Source organism: Diuraphis noxia, unplaced genomic scaffold (assembly GCF_037042655.1).
Source record: "Diuraphis noxia isolate RWA-SAM2 unplaced genomic scaffold, SU_Dnox_SAM2 contig0008, whole genome shotgun sequence".
Taxonomy (NCBI): Eukaryota; Metazoa; Arthropoda; class Insecta; order Hemiptera; family Aphididae; genus Diuraphis; species Diuraphis noxia.
The window spans coordinates 3,495,919-3,512,582 of record NW_028301718.1 but is presented as its reverse complement, the minus strand read 5'-3'; the positions used below and the strand labels follow the sequence as shown (position 1 = coordinate 3,512,582).

The following is a 16,664-nucleotide window of genomic DNA, read 5'->3' as shown; positions in this document are numbered from 1 at the left end:
ATATGTCGTAGGCATATAGTCAAATCAGGCATTTTATTAAATGCCTAGGCATATAGTCAAAGAATTTAATGTTTATGCAATTTCACTATCCGCCTAGACATTTAGTAAAATGCCTAGTCATTTAATTAAGTGACTAGGCATTTGACTAAATGCCTATTTCATGCCAGGCAAATAATAAAAGAACATTTTGTATTATTTTAAAAATTTAAATATATTTTCTATCAGTTATTTATTGCTATTTTATACATAAAAAAAGCTGTGTATTATTTATTAATATGAAAAACACGTATAGATACTCGTATATGAAATAATATGTTTAATTTTGTGTCATTATGTCAACTATTACTATTGTTTTAAAAATGAAATAATAAAAAATAAATATATTCAGGTAATAACTAATTAGGTGTGATAGACATAAATGATGGTACGAGTATATTGTATAGCATATATGTATAGTCAGTAAAGTCTATAGTACGAGTAGTGAGTACTATATATTCTTATTAAATAAAAATAAAAGTTCCATTGGTTTTTACCTTGGAAAATTAACGTTGGTACTAGGTTGTATGAGAAGCTTATCTATAGATATTGAGTACTGTGGGACAAATTATAATCTTATCGATTATAATACAATATTCCTCGAATAGCAATCCAAATATTTATAAATTTGTGTACAACTTGTAACAAAAAAAAATCAAAACCTTGTAAAGGCGTCGTTATAAAACCAATATTATCGGCAGATTTTAATTCAAGAGGGCAAATTGACCTTATTGATTTCCAATCAACACCCGATGGAAATTTTAAATGGGTTATGAACTATCAGGATCACGCAACCAAATATTTATATCTTCGACCACTTACTTCAAAACGAGCCACCGAAGTTGCACACGAACTTTTAAAAATTTTTTTGGAACAAGGAGCACCTCAAATACTTCAATCTGATAATGGGCGAGAATTTACAGCGAAAATAATTGAAGAATTAGCAGAATTGTGGCCTGAGTGTAAAATAGTACACGGGCGGCCGCGGCACCCTCAGAGTCAGGGATCTGTAGAAAGATCAAATCAAGATGTTGAAAACATGTTACGAGCTTGGGTCGTAGACAATAAAAGTACCAAGTGGTCAATCGGAGTTTATTTTGTACAATGGCAAAAAAACATTTCACATCATCGAATTTTAGGTCGTTCGCCATATCGAGCCTTGTTTGGCACTGAACCGAAGGTAGGTCTTAGTTCTACAAACTTACCTGCCGAAATTATTCAAAAATTATCAAGTGAAGAAGATTTTGAAAATATTTTACAATATTGTGACATAAATAATATCTGCAGTGTTTGTGAAAAATCAGGTAGTGAACTCCAATGTACTATATGTAAAAGAAATATTCATTATGATAATTGCAGCTATTCTATAAATAATAGTAACGATATTGAAAATATTTGTCTGCTATGTAATAATGAAAAACAGATAAAAGTTAACCGCATTGAATCTTACAAACGACAAACTATAGCAGCTAAAAAAATGGCAGAAAATAGTGAAAAACTATTTAAAGAACTAGAGGTTGGTGATCAAATAGTATTAAGTGTTCCAAAAGTAGACCGAGGACCTCTCGATAGTCAAAATATAAATGGGTTAGTGATAGACATTCGGAACGGCGTTTACCAAATTGGCACAGAAGTTGGTATAATAAAAAATTGGTGTTCAAGAGAAGAACTTCAACTAGTGTCAAATAATGGTTTAGAAGACAGCAAAATACAAAAAGACAAATACGTGTCCATACGTGAAGCAGTAGCAAACTTATCAATTTTCAACGGTCAAGGTTTTGTTAAATGTCAATGTCAATCAGGAAAGCGGCAATGTCAAACCAATAGGTGCTTGTGTTTTAAGAAAAATCTTAAATGTTCCAGCAAATGCCACCAAATTACAACATGTGACAACAAGTAATAGGTAACAAAAACTTGTAATTATAATATAACTTTTTATTTATTTTTTATTATTTCATTTTTAAAACAATAGTAATAGTTGACATAATGACACAAAATTAAACATATTATTTCATATACGAGTATCTATACGTGTTTTTCATATTAATAAATAATACACAGCTTTTTTTATGTATAAAATAGCAATAAATAACTGATAGAAAATATATTTAAATTTTTAAAATAATACAAAATGTTCTTTTATTATTTGCCTGGCATGAAATAGGCATTTAGTCAAATGCCTAGTCACTTAATTAAATGACTAGGCATTTTACTAAATGTCTAGGCGGATAGTGAAATTGCATAAACATTAAATTCTTTGACTATATGCCTAGGCATTTAATAAAATGCCTGATTTGACTATATGCCTACGACAAATATAAAAGGTCGTAAATAAATTTGGGAAAAAATGGTGATAATTCCGCTAAATATCGTTTAAAGTCATTTGTATTGAACTAATCATACTTTTTATATTTTTATCGTTAAGTTCACATTATTTTACATCTAAAACACGTATTAACAATACATTTGGGTGAATATAAAAGGTCGTAAAAAAATTTTGAAATACAGGTGATGAATCCGCTAAATATCGTCTTAAGTCATTTCTATTAAACTAATCATACTTTTTATATTTTTAACGTTAAGTTCACATTATTTTACATCTAAAACACGTGTTTACAATACATTTGGGTGAATACAAAAAATAGAAAAAAAATTTGGTAAAAAATGGTGATAATTCCGCTAAATATCGTTTAAAGTCATTTGTATTGAACTAATCATACTTTTTATATTTTTATCGTTAAGTTCACATTATTTTACATCTAAAACACGTCTTTACAATACATTTGGGTGAATATAAAAGGTCGTAAAAAAATTTTGAAATACAGGTGATGAATCCGCTAAATATCGTCTTAAGTCATTTCTATTAAACTAATCATACTTTTTATATTTTTAACGTTAAGTTCACATTATTTTACATCTAAAACACGTGTATACAATACATTTGGGTGAATACAAAAAATAGAAAAAAAATTTGGGAAAAAATTGGGTAAAAAATGGTGATAATTCCGCTAAATATCGTTTAAAGTCATTTGTATTGAACTAATCATACTTTTTATATTTTTATCGTTAAGTTCACATTATTTTACATCTAAACACGTATTTACAATACATTTGGGTGAATACAAAAAATAGAAAAAAAATTTGGGAAAAAATTTGGTAAAAAATGGTGATAATTCCGCTAAATATCGTTTAAAGTCATTTGTATTGAACTAATCATACTTTTTATATTTTTATCGTTAAGTTCACATTATTTTACATCTAAAACACGTATTTACAATACATTTGGGTGAATACAAAAAATAGAAAAAAAATTTGGGAAAAAATTTGGTAAAAAATGGTGATAATTCCGCTAAATATCGTTTAATGTCATTTGTATTGAACTAATCATACTTTTTATATTTTTATCGTTAAGTTCACATTATTTTACATCTAAAACACGTCTTTACAATACATTTGGGTGAATATAAAAGGTCGTAAAAAAATTTTGAAATACAGGTGATGAATCCGCTAAATATCGTCTTAAGTCATTTCTATTAAACTAATCATACTTTTTATATTTTTAACGTTAAGTTCACATAATTTTACATCTAAAACACGTGTTTACAATAAATTTGGGTGAATACAAAAAATAGAAATAAATTTGGTAAAAAATGGTGATAATTCCGCTAAATATCGTTTAAAGTCATTTGTATTGAACTAATCATACTTTTTATATTTTTATCGTTAAGTTCACATTATTTTACATCTAAAACACGTATTTACAATACATTTGGGTGAATACAAAAAATAGAAAAAAAATTTGGGAAAAAATTTGGTAAAAAATGGTGATAATTCCGCTAAATATCGTTTAAAGTCATTTGTATTGAACTAATCATACTTTTTATATTTTTATCGTTAAGTTCACATTATTTTACATCTAAAACACGTCTTTACAATACATTTAAGTGAATATAAAAGGGTAAAAAAATTTTGAAATACAGGTGATGAATCCGCTAAATATCGTCTTAAGTCATTTCTATTAAACTAATCATACTTTTTATATTTTTAACGTTAAGTTCACATTATTTTACATCTAAAACACGAGTTTACAATACATTTGGGTGAATACAAAAAATAGAAAAAAAATTTGGTAAAAAATGGTGATAATTCCGCTAAATATCGTTTAAAGTCATTTGTATTGAACTAATCATACTTTTTATATTTTTATCGTTAAGTTCACATTATTTTACATCTAAAACACGTCTTTACAATACATTTGGGTGAATATAAAAGGTCGTAAAAAAATTTTGAAATACAGGTGATGAATCCGCTAAATATCGTCTTAAGTCATTTCTATTAAACTAATCATACTTTTTATATTTTTAACGTTAAGTTCACATTATTTTACATCTAAAACACGTATTTACAATACATTTGGGTGAATACAAAAAAAAGAAAAAAAATTTGGGAAAAAATTTGTTAAAAAATGGTGATAATTCCGCAAAATATCGTTTAAAGTCATTTGTATTGAACTAATCATACTTTTTATATTTTTATCGTTAAGTTCACATTATTTTACATCTAAAACACGTATTTACAATACATTTGGGTGAATAAAAAAATTAGAAAAAAATTTTGGGAAAAAATTGGGTAAAAAATGGTGATAATTCCGCTAAATATCGTTTTAAGTCATTTGTATTGAACTAATCATACTTTTTATATTTTTATCGTTAAGTTCACATAATTTTACATCTAAAACACGTCTTTACAATACATTTGGGTGAATATAAAAGGTCGTAAAAAAATTTTGAAATACAGGTGATGAATCCGCTAAATATCGTCTTAAGTCATTTCTATTAAACTAATCATACTTTTTATATTTTTAACGTTAAGTTCACATTATTTTACATTTAAAACACGTGTTTACAATACATTTGTGTGAATACAAAAAATAGAAAAAAAATTGGGTAAAAAATGGTGATAATTCCGCTAAATATCGTTTAAAGTCATTTGTATTGAACTAATCATACTTTTTATATTTTTATCGTTAAGTTCACATAATTTTACATCTAAAACACGTCTTTACAATACATTTGGGTGAATATAAAAGGTCGTAAAAAAATATTGAAATACAGGTGATGAATCCGCTAAATATCGTCTTAAGTCATTTCTATTAAACTAATCATACTTTTTATATTTTTAACGTTAAGTTCACATTATTTTACATCTAAAACACGTGTTTACAATACATTTGGGTGAATACAAAAAATAGAAAAAAAATTTGGTAAAAAATGGTGATAATTCCGCTAAATATCGTTTAAAGTCATTTGTATTGAACTAATCATACTTTTTATATTTTTATCGTTAAGTTCACATTATTTTACATCTAAAATACGTCTTTACAATACATTTGGGTGAATATAAAAGGTCGTAAAAAAATTTTGAAATACAGGTGATGAATCCGCTAAATATCGTCTTAAGTCATTTCTATTAAACTAATCATACTTTTTATATTTTTAACGTTAAGTTCACATTATTTTACATCTAAAACACGTGTATACAATACATTTGGGTGAATACAAAAAATAGAAAAAAAATTTGGGAAAAAATTGGGTAAAAAATGGTGATAATTCCGCTAAATATCGTTTAAAGTCATTTGTATTGAACTAATCATACTTTTTATATTTTTATCGTTAAGTTCACATTATTTTACATCTAAAACACGTATTTACAATACATTTGGGTGAATACAAAAAATAGAAAAAAAATTTGGGAAAAAATTTGGTAAAAAATGGTGATAATTCCGCTAAATATCGTTTAAAGTCATTTGTATTGAACTAATCATACTTTTTATATTTTTATCGTTAAGTTCACATTATTTTACATCTAAAACACGTATTTACAATACATTTGGGTGAATACAAAAAATAGAAAAAAAATTTGGGAAAAAATTTGGTAAAAAATGGTGATAATTCCGCTAAATATCGTTTAAAGTCATTTGTATTGAACTAATCATACTTTTTATATTTTTATCGTTAAGTTCACATTATTTTACATCTAAAACACGTATTTACAATACATTTGGGTGAATACAAAAAATAGAAAAAAAATTTGGGAAAAAATTTGGTAAAAAATGGTGATAATTCCGCTAAATATCGTTTAAAGTCATTTGTATTGAACTAATCATACTTTTTATATTTTTATCGTTAAGTTCACATTATTTTACATCTAAAACACGTCTTTACAATACATTTAAGTGAATATAAAAGGTCGTAAAAAAATTTTGAAATACAGGTGATGAATCCGCTAAATATCGTCTTAAGTCATTTCTATTAAACTAATCATACTTTTTATATTTTTAACGTTAAGTTCACATTATTTTACATCTAAAACACGTGTTTACAATACATTTGGGTGAATACAAAAAATAGAAAAAAAATTTGGTAAAAAATGGTGATAATTCCGCTAAATATCGTTTAAAGTCATTTGTATTGAACTAATCATACTTTTTATATTTTTATCGTTAAGTTCACATTATTTTACATCTAAAACACGTCTTTACAATACATTTGGGTGAATATAAAAGGTCGTAAAAAAATTTTGAAATACAGGTGATGAATCGGCTAAATATCGTCTTAAGTCATTTCTATTAAACTAATCATACTTTTTATATTTTTAACGTTAAGTTCACATTATTTTACATCTAAAACACGTATTTACAATACATTTGGGTGAATACAAAAAATAGAAAAAAAATTTGGGAAAAAATTTGGTAAAAAATGGTGATAATTCCGCTAAATATCGTTTAAAGTCATTTGTATTGAACTAATCATACTTTTTATATTTTTATCGTTAAGTTCACATTATTTTACATCTAAAACACGTATTTACAATACATTTGGGTGAATACAAAAAATAGAAAAAAAATTTGGGAAAAAATTTGGTAAAAAATGGTGATAATTCCGCTAAATATCGTTTAATGTCATTTGTATTGAACTAATCATACTTTTTATATTTTTATCGTTAATTTCACATTATTTTACATCTAAAACACGTCTTTACAATACATTTAAGTGAATATAAAAGGTCGTAAAAAAATTTTGAAATACAGGTGATGAATCCGCTAAATATCGTCTTAAGTCATTTCTATTAAACTAATCATACTTTTTATATTTTTAACGTTAAGTTCACATTATTTTACATCTAAAACACGTGTTTACAATACATTTGGGTGAATACAAAAAATAGAAAAAAAATTTGGTAAAAAATGGTGATAATTCCGCTAAATATCGTTTAAAGTCATTTGTATTGAACTAATCATACTTTTTATATTTTTATCGTTAAGTTCACATTATTTTACATCTAAAACACGTCTTTACAATACATTTGGGTGAATATAAAAGGTCGTAAAAAAATTTTGAAATACAGGTGATGAATCCGCTAAATATCGTCTTAAGTCATTTCTATTAAACTAATCATACTTTTTATATTTTTAACGTTAAGTTCACATTATTTTACATCTAAAACACGTGTATACAATACATTTGGGTGAATACAAAAAATAGAAAAAAAATTTGGGAAAAAATTGGGTAAAAAATGGTGATAATTCCGCTAAATATCGTTTAGAGTCATTTGTATTGAACTAATCATACTTTTTATATTTTTATCGTTAAGTTCACATTATTTTACATCTAAAACACGTATTTACAATACATTTGGGTGAATACAAAAAATAGAAAAAAAATTTGGGAAAAAATTTGGTAAAAAATGGTGATAATTCCGCTAAATATCGTTTAAAGTCATTTGTATTGAACTAATCATACTTTTTATATTTTTATCGTTAAGTTCACATTATTTTACATCTAAAACACGTATTTACAATACATTTGGGTGAATACAAAAAATAGAAAAAAAATTTGGGAAAAAATTTGGTAAAAAATGGTGATAATTCCGCTAAATATCGTTTAAAGTCATTTGTATTGAACTAATCATACTTTTTATATTTTTATCGTTAAGTTCACATTATTTTACATCTAAAACACGTATTTACAATACATTTAGGTGAATACAAAAAATAGAAAAAAAATTTGGGAAAAAATTTGGTAAAAAATGGTGATAATTCCGCTAAATATCGTTTAAAGTCATTTGTATTGAACTAATCATACTTTTTATATTTTTATCGTTAAGTTCACATTATTTTACATCTATAACACGTCTTTACAATACATTTAAGTGAATATAAAAGGTCGTAAAAAAATTTTGAAATACAGGTGATGAATCCGCTAAATATCGTCTTAAGTCATTTCTATTAAACTAATCATACTTTTTATATTTTTAACGTTAAGTTCACATTATTTTACATCTAAAACACGTGTTTACAATACATTTGGGTGAATACAAAAAATAGAAAAAAAATTTGGTAAAAAATGGTGATAATTCCGCTAAATATCGTTTAAAGTCATTTGTATTGAACTAATCATACTTTTTATATTTTTATCGTTAAGTTCACATTATTTTACATCTAAAACACGTCTCTACAATACATTTGGGTGAATATAAAAGGTCGTAAAAAAATTTTGAAATACAGGTGATGAATCCGCTAAATATCGTCTTAAGTCATTTCTATTAAACTAATCATACTTTTTATATTTTTAACGTTAAGTTCACATTATTTTACATCTAAAACACGTATTTACAATACATTTGGGTGAATACAAAAAATAGAAAAAAAATTTGGGAAAAAATTTGGTAAAAAATGGTGATAATTCCGCTAAATATCGTTTAAAGTCATTTGTATTGAACTAATCATACTTTTTATATTTTTATCGTTAAGTTCACATTATTTTACATCTAAAACACGTATTTACAATACATTTGGGTGAATACAAAAAATAGAAAAAAAATTTGGGAAAAAATTTGGTAAAAAATGGTGATAATTCCGCTAAATATCGTTTAAAGTCATTTGTATTGAACTAATCATACTTTTTATATTTTTATCGTTAAGTTCACATTATTTTACATCTAAAACACGTCTTTACAATACATTTAAGTGAATATAAAAGGTCGTAAAAAAATTTTGAAATACAGGTGATGAATCCGCTAAATATCGTCTTAAGTCATTTCTATTAAACTAATCATACTTTTTATATTTTTAACGTTAAGTTCACATTATTTTACATCTAAAACACGTGTTTAAAATACATTTGGGTGAATACAAAAAATAGAAAAAAAATTTGGTAAAAAATGGTGATAATTCCGCTAAATATCGTTTAAAGTCATTTGTATTGAACTAATCATACTTTTTATATTTTTATCGTTAAGTTCACATTATTTTACATCTAAAACACGTATTTACAATAAATTTGGGTGAATACAAAAAATAGAAAAAAAATTTGGGAAAAAATTTGGTAAAAAATGGTGATAATTCCGCTAAATATCGTTTAAAGTCATTTGTATTGAACTAATCATACTTTTTATATTTTTATCGTTAAGTTCACATTATTTTACATCTAAAACACGTCTTTACAATACATTTAAGTGAATATAAAAGGTCGTAAAAAAATTTTGAAATACAGGTGATGAATCCGCTAAATATCGTCTTAAGTCATTTCTATTAAACTAATCATACTTTTTATATTTTTAACGTTAAGTTCACATTATTTTACATCTAATACACGTGTTTACAATACATTTGGGTGAATACAAAAAATAGAAAAAAAATTTGGTAAAAAATGGTAATAATTCCGCTAAATATCGTTTAAAGTCATTTGTATTGAACTAATCATACTTTTTATATTTATATCGTTAAGTTCACATTATTTTACATCTAAAACACGTATTTACAATACATTTGGGTGAATACAAAAAATAGAAAAAAAATTTGGGAAAAAATTTGGTAAAAAATGGTGATAATTCCGCTAAATATCGTTTAAAGTCATTTGTATTGAACTAATCATACTTTTTATATTTTTATCGTTAAGTTCACATTATTTTACATCTAAAACACGTCTTTACAATACATTTGGGTGAATATAAAAGGTCGTAAAAAAATTTTGAAATACAGGTGATGAATCCGCTAAATATCGTCTTAAGTCATTTCTATTAAACTAATCATACTTTTTATATTTTTAACGTTAAGTTCACATTATTTTACATCTAAAACACGTGTTTACAATACATTTGGGTGAATACAAAAAATAGAAAAAAAATTTGGTAAAAAATGGTGATAATTCCGCTAAATATCGTTTAAAGTCATTTTTATTGAACTAATCATACTTTTTATATTTTTATCGTTAAGTTCACATAATTTTACATCTAAAACACGTCTTTACAATACATTTGGGTGAATATAAAAGGTCGTAAAAAAATTTTGAAATACAGGTGATGAATCCGCTAAATATCGTCTTAAGTCATTTCTATTAATCTAATCATACTTTTTATATTTTTACCGTTAAGTTCACATTATTTTACATCTAATACACGTGTTTACAATACATTTGGGTGAATACAAAAAATAGAAAAAAAATTTGGTAAAAAATGGTAATAATTCCGCTAAATATCGTTTAAAGTCATTTGTATTGAACTAATCATACTTTTTATATTTTTATCGTTAAGTTCACATTATTTTACATCTAAAACACGTATTTACAATACATTTGGGTGAATACAAAAAATAGAAAAAAAATTTGGGAAAAAATTTGGTAAAAAATGGTGATAATTCCGCTAAATATCGTTTAAAGTCATTTGTATTGAACTAATCATACTTTTTATATTTTTATCGTTAAGTTCACATTATTTTACATCTAAAACACGTCTTTACAATACATTTGGGTGAATATAAAAGGTCGTAAAAAAATTTTGAAATACAGGTGATGAATCCGCTAAATATCGTCTTAAGTCAAATCTATTAAACTAATCATACTTTTTATATTTTTAACGTTAAGTTCACATTATTTTACATCTAAAACACGTGTTTACAATACATTTGGGTGAATACAAAAAATAGAAAAAAAATTTGGTAAAAAATGGTGATAATTCCGCTAAATATCGTTTAAAGTCATTTGTATTGAACTAATCATACTTTTTATATTTTTATCGTTAAGTTCACATTATTTTACATCTAAAACACGTCTTTACAATACATTTGGGTGAATATAAAAGGTCGTAAAAAAATTTTGAAATACAGGTGATGAATCCGCTAAATATCGTCTTAAGTCATTTCTATTAAACTAATCATACTTTTTATATTTTTAACGTTAAGTTCACATTATTTTACATCTAAAACACGTATTTACAATACATTTGGGTGAATACAAAAAATAGAAAAAAAATTTGGGAAAAAATTTGGTAAAAAATGGTGATAATTCCGCTAAATATCGTTTAAAGTCATTTGTATTGAACTAATCATACTTTTTATATTTTTATCGTTAAGTTCACATTATTTTACATCTAAAACACGTATTTACAATACATTTGGGTGAATACAAAAAATAGAAAAAAAATTTGGGAAAAAATTTGGTAAAAAATGGTGATAATTCCGCTAAATATCGTTTAAAGTCATTTGTATTGAACTAATCATACTTTTTATATTTTTATCGTTAAGTTCACATTATTTTACATCTAAAACACGTATTTACAATACATTTAGGTGAATACAAAAAATAGAAAAAAAATTTGGGAAAAAATTTGGTAAAAAATGGTGATAATTCCGCTAAATATCGTTTAAAGTCATTTGTATTGAACTAATCATACTTTTTATATTTTTATCGTTAAGTTCACATTATTTTACATCTATAACACGTCTTTACAATACATTTAAGTGAATATAAAAGGTCGTAAAAAAATTTTGAAATACAGGTGATGAATCCGCTAAATATCGTCTTAAGTCATTTCTATTAAACTAATCATACTTTTTATATTTTTAACGTTAAGTTCACATTATTTTACATCTAAAACACGTGTTTACAATACATTTGGGTGAATACAAAAAATAGAAAAAAAATTTGGTAAAAAATGGTGATAATTCCGCTAAATATCGTTTAAAGTCATTTGTATTGAACTAATCATACTTTTTATATTTTTATCGTTAAGTTCACATTATTTTACATCTAAAACACGTCTTTACAATACATTTAAGTGAATATAAAAGGTCGTAAAAAAATTTTGAAATACAGGTGATGAATCCGCTAAATATCGTCTTAAGTCATTTCTATTAAACTAATCATACTTTTTATATTTTTAACGTTAAGTTCACATTATTTTACATCTAAAACACGTGTTTAAAATACATTTGGGTGAATACAAAAAATAGAAAAAAAATTTGGTAAAAAATGGTGATAATTCCGCTAAATATCGTTTAAAGTCATTTGTATTGAACTAATCATACTTTTTATATTTTTATCGTTAAGTTCACATTATTTTACATCTAAAACACGTATTTACAATAAATTTGGGTGAATACAAAAAATAGAAAAAAAATTTGGGAAAAAATTTGGTAAAAAATGGTGATAATTCCGCTAAATATCGTTTAAAGTCATTTGTATTGAACTAATCATACTTTTTATATTTTTATCGTTAAGTTCACATTATTTTACATCTAAAACACGTCTTTACAATACATTTAAGTGAATATAAAAGGTCGTAAAAAAATTTTGAAATACAGGTGATGAATCCGCTAAATATCGTCTTAAGTCATTTCTATTAAACTAATCATACTTTTTATATTTTTAACGTTAAGTTCACATTATTTTACATCTAATACACGTGTTTACAATACATTTGGGTGAATACAAAAAATAGAAAAAAAATTTGGTAAAAAATGGTAATAATTCCGCTAAATATCGTTTAAAGTCATTTGTATTGAACTAATCATACTTTTTATATTTTTATCGTTAAGTTCACATTATTTTACATCTAAAACACGTCTTTACAATACATTTGGGTGAATATAAAAGGTCGTAAAAAAATTTTGAAATACAGGTGATGAATCCGCTAAATATCGTCTTAAGTCATTTCTATTAAACTAATCATACTTTTTATATTTTTAACGTTAAGTTCACATTATTTTACATCTAAAACACGTGTTTACAATACATTTGGGTGAATACAAAAAATAGAAAAAAAATTTGGTAAAAAATGGTGATAATTCCGCTAAATATCGTTTAAAGTCATTTGTATTGAACTAATCATACTTTTTATATTTTTATCGTTAAGTTCACATTATTTTACATCTAAAACACGTATTAACAATACATTTAGGTGAATACAAAAAATAGAAAAAAAATTTGGGAAAAAATTTGGTAAAAAATGGTGATAATTCCGCTAAATATCGTTTAAAGTCATTTGTATTGAACTAATCATACTTTTTATATTTTTATCGTTAAGTTCACATAATTTTACATCTAAAACACGTCTTTACAATACATTTGGGTGAATATAAAAGGTCGTAAAAAAATTTTGAAATACAGGTGATGAATCCGCCAAATATCGTCTTAAGTCATTTCTATTAAACTAATCATACTTTTTATATTTTTAACGTTAAGTTCACATTATTTTACATCTAATACACGTGTTTACAATACATTTGGGTGAATACAAAAAATAGAAAAAAAATTTGGTAAAAAATGGTAATAATTCCGCTAAATATCGTTTAAAGTCATTTGTATTGAACTAATCATACTTTTCATATTTTTATCGTTAAGTTCACATTATTTTACATCTAAAACACGTATTTACAATACATTTGGGTGAATACAAAAAATAGAAAAAAAATTTGGGAAAAAATTTGGTAAAAAATGGTGATAATTCCGCTAAATATCGTTTAAAGTCATTTGTATTGAACTAATCATACTTTTTATATTTTTATCGTTAAGTTCACATTATTTTACATCTAAAAACCGTCTTTACAATACATTTGGGTGAATATAAAAGGTCGTAAAAAAATTTTGAAATACAGGTGATGAATCCGCTAAATATCGTCTTAAGTCATTTGTATTGAACTAATCATATTTTTTATATTTTTATCGTTATGTTCACATTATTTTACATCTAAAACACGTATTTACAATACATTTGGGTGAATACAAAAAATAGAAAAAAAATTTGGTAAAAAATGGTGATAATTCCGCTAAATATCGTTTAAAGTCATTTGTATTGAACTAATCATACTTTTTATATTTTTATCGTTAAGTTCACATTATTTTACATCTAAAACACGTCTTTACAATACATTTGGGTGAATATAAAAGGTCGTAAAAAAATTTTGAAATACAGGTGATGAATCCGCTAAATATCGTCTTAAGTCATTTCTATTAAACTAATCATACTTTTTATATTTTTAACGTTAAGTTCACATTATTTTACATCTAAAACACGTGTTTACAATACATTTGGGTGAATACAAAAAATAGAAAAAAAATTTGGTAAAAAATGGTGATAATTCCGCTAAATATCGTTTAATGTCATTTGTATTGAACTAATCATACTTTTTATATTTTTATCATTAAGTTCACATTATTTTACATCTAAAACACGTATTAACAATACATTTGGGTGAATACAAAAAATAGAAAAAAAATTTGGGTAAAAATTTGGTTAAAAATGGTGATAATTGCGCTAAATATCGTTTAAAGTCATTTGTATTGAACTAATCATACTTTTTATATTTTTATCGTTATGTTCACATAATATTACATCTAAAACACGTCTTTACAATACATTTGGGTGAATATAAAAGGTCGTAAAAAAATTTTGAAATACAGGTGATGAATCCGCTAAATATCGTCTTAAGTCATTTCTATTAAACTAATCATACTTTTTATATTTTTAACGTTAAGTTCACATTATTTTACATCTAATACACGTGTTTACAATACATTTGGGTGAATACAAAAAATAGAAAAAAAATTTGGTAAAAAATGGTAATAATTCCGCTAAATATCGTTTAAAGTCATTTGTATTGAACTAATCATACTTTTTATATTTTTATCGTTAAGTTCACATTATTTTACATCTAAAACACGTATTTACAATACATTTGGGTGAATACAAAAAATAGAAATAAATTTGGGAAAAAATTTGGTAAAAAATGGTGATAATTCCGCTAAATATCGTTTAAAGCCATTTGTATTGAACTAATCATACTTTTTATATTTTTATCGTTAAGTTCACATTATTTTACATCTAAAACACGTCTTTACAATACATTTGGGTGAATATAAAAGGTCGTAAAAAAATTTTGAAATACAGGTGATGAATCCGCTAAATATCGTCTTAAGTCATTTCTATTAAACTAATCATACTTTTTATATTTTTAACGTTAAGTTCACATTATTTTACATCTAAAACACGTATTTACAATTCATTTGGGTGAATACAAAAAAAAGAAAAAAAATTTGGGAAAAAATTTGTTAAAAAATGGTGATAATTCCGCAAAATATCGTTTAAAGTCATTTGTATTGAACTAATCATACTTTTTATATTTTTATCGTTAAGTTCACATTATTTTACATCTAAAACACGTATTTACAATACATTTGGGTGAATAAAAAAATTAGAAAAAAATTTTGGGAAAAAATTGGGTAAAAAATGGTGATAATTCCGCTAAATATCGTTTAAAGTCATTTGTATTGAACTAATCATACTTTTTAAATTTTTATCGTTAAGTTTACATTATTTTACATCTAAAACACGTCTTTACAATACATTTGGGTGAATAAAAAAGGTCGTAAAAAAATTTTGAAATACAGGTGATGAATCCGCTAAATATCGTCTTAAGTCATTTCTATTAAACTAATCATACTTTTTATATTTTTAACGTTAAGTTCACATTATTTTACATCTAAAACACGTATTTACAATACATTTGGGTGAATACAAAAAATAGAAAAAAAATTTGGTAAAAAATGGTGATAATTCCGCTTTATATCGTTTAAAGTCATTTGTATTGAACTAATCATACTTTTTATATTTTTATCGTTAAGTTCACATTATTTTACATCTAAAACACGTCTTTACAATACATTTGGGTGAATATAAAAGGTCGTAAAAAAATTTTGAAATACAGGTGATGAATCCGCTAAATATCGTCTTAAGTCATTTCTATTAAACTAATCATACTTTTTATATTTTTAACGTTAAGTTCACATTATTTTACATCTAAAACACGTGTTTACAATACATTTGGGTGAATACAAAAAATAGAAAAAAAATTTGGTAAAAAATGGTGATAATTCCGCTAAATATCGTTTAAAGTCATTTGTATAGAACTAATCATACTTTTTATATTTTTATCGTTAAGTTCACATTATTTTACATCTAAAACACGTATTAACAATACATTTAGGTGAATACAAAAAATAGAAAAAAAATTTGGGAAAAAATTTGGTAAAAAATGGTGATAATTCCGCTAAATATCGTTTAAAGTCATTTGTATTGAACTAATCATACTTTTTATATTTTTATCGTTAAGTTCACATAATTTTACATCTAAAACACGTCTTTACAATACATTTGGGTGAATAAAAAAGGTCGTAAAAAAATTTTGAAATACAGGTGATGAATCCGCCAAATATCGTCTTAAGTCATTTCTATTAAACTAATCATACTTTTTATATTTTTAACGTTAAGTTCACATTATTTTACATCTAATA

General features: G+C 24.5%; 1 protein-coding gene across 1 annotated transcript; it reads left to right on the top strand.

Moving 5' to 3' along the window:
- The first annotated feature begins 421 nt into the window (after nt 1-421).
- On the top strand, nt 422-1,936 carry LOC149054284 (KRAB domain-containing protein 2-like). Its single transcript, XM_089230438.1, has 3 exons — nt 422-455; nt 708-1,216; nt 1,460-1,936. The coding sequence occupies exons 1-3, from the start codon at nt 422-424 to the stop codon at nt 1,934-1,936; spliced, it is 1,020 nt and encodes a 339-aa protein (XP_089086564.1).
- Nucleotides 1,937-16,664: the final 14,728 nt, after the last annotated feature.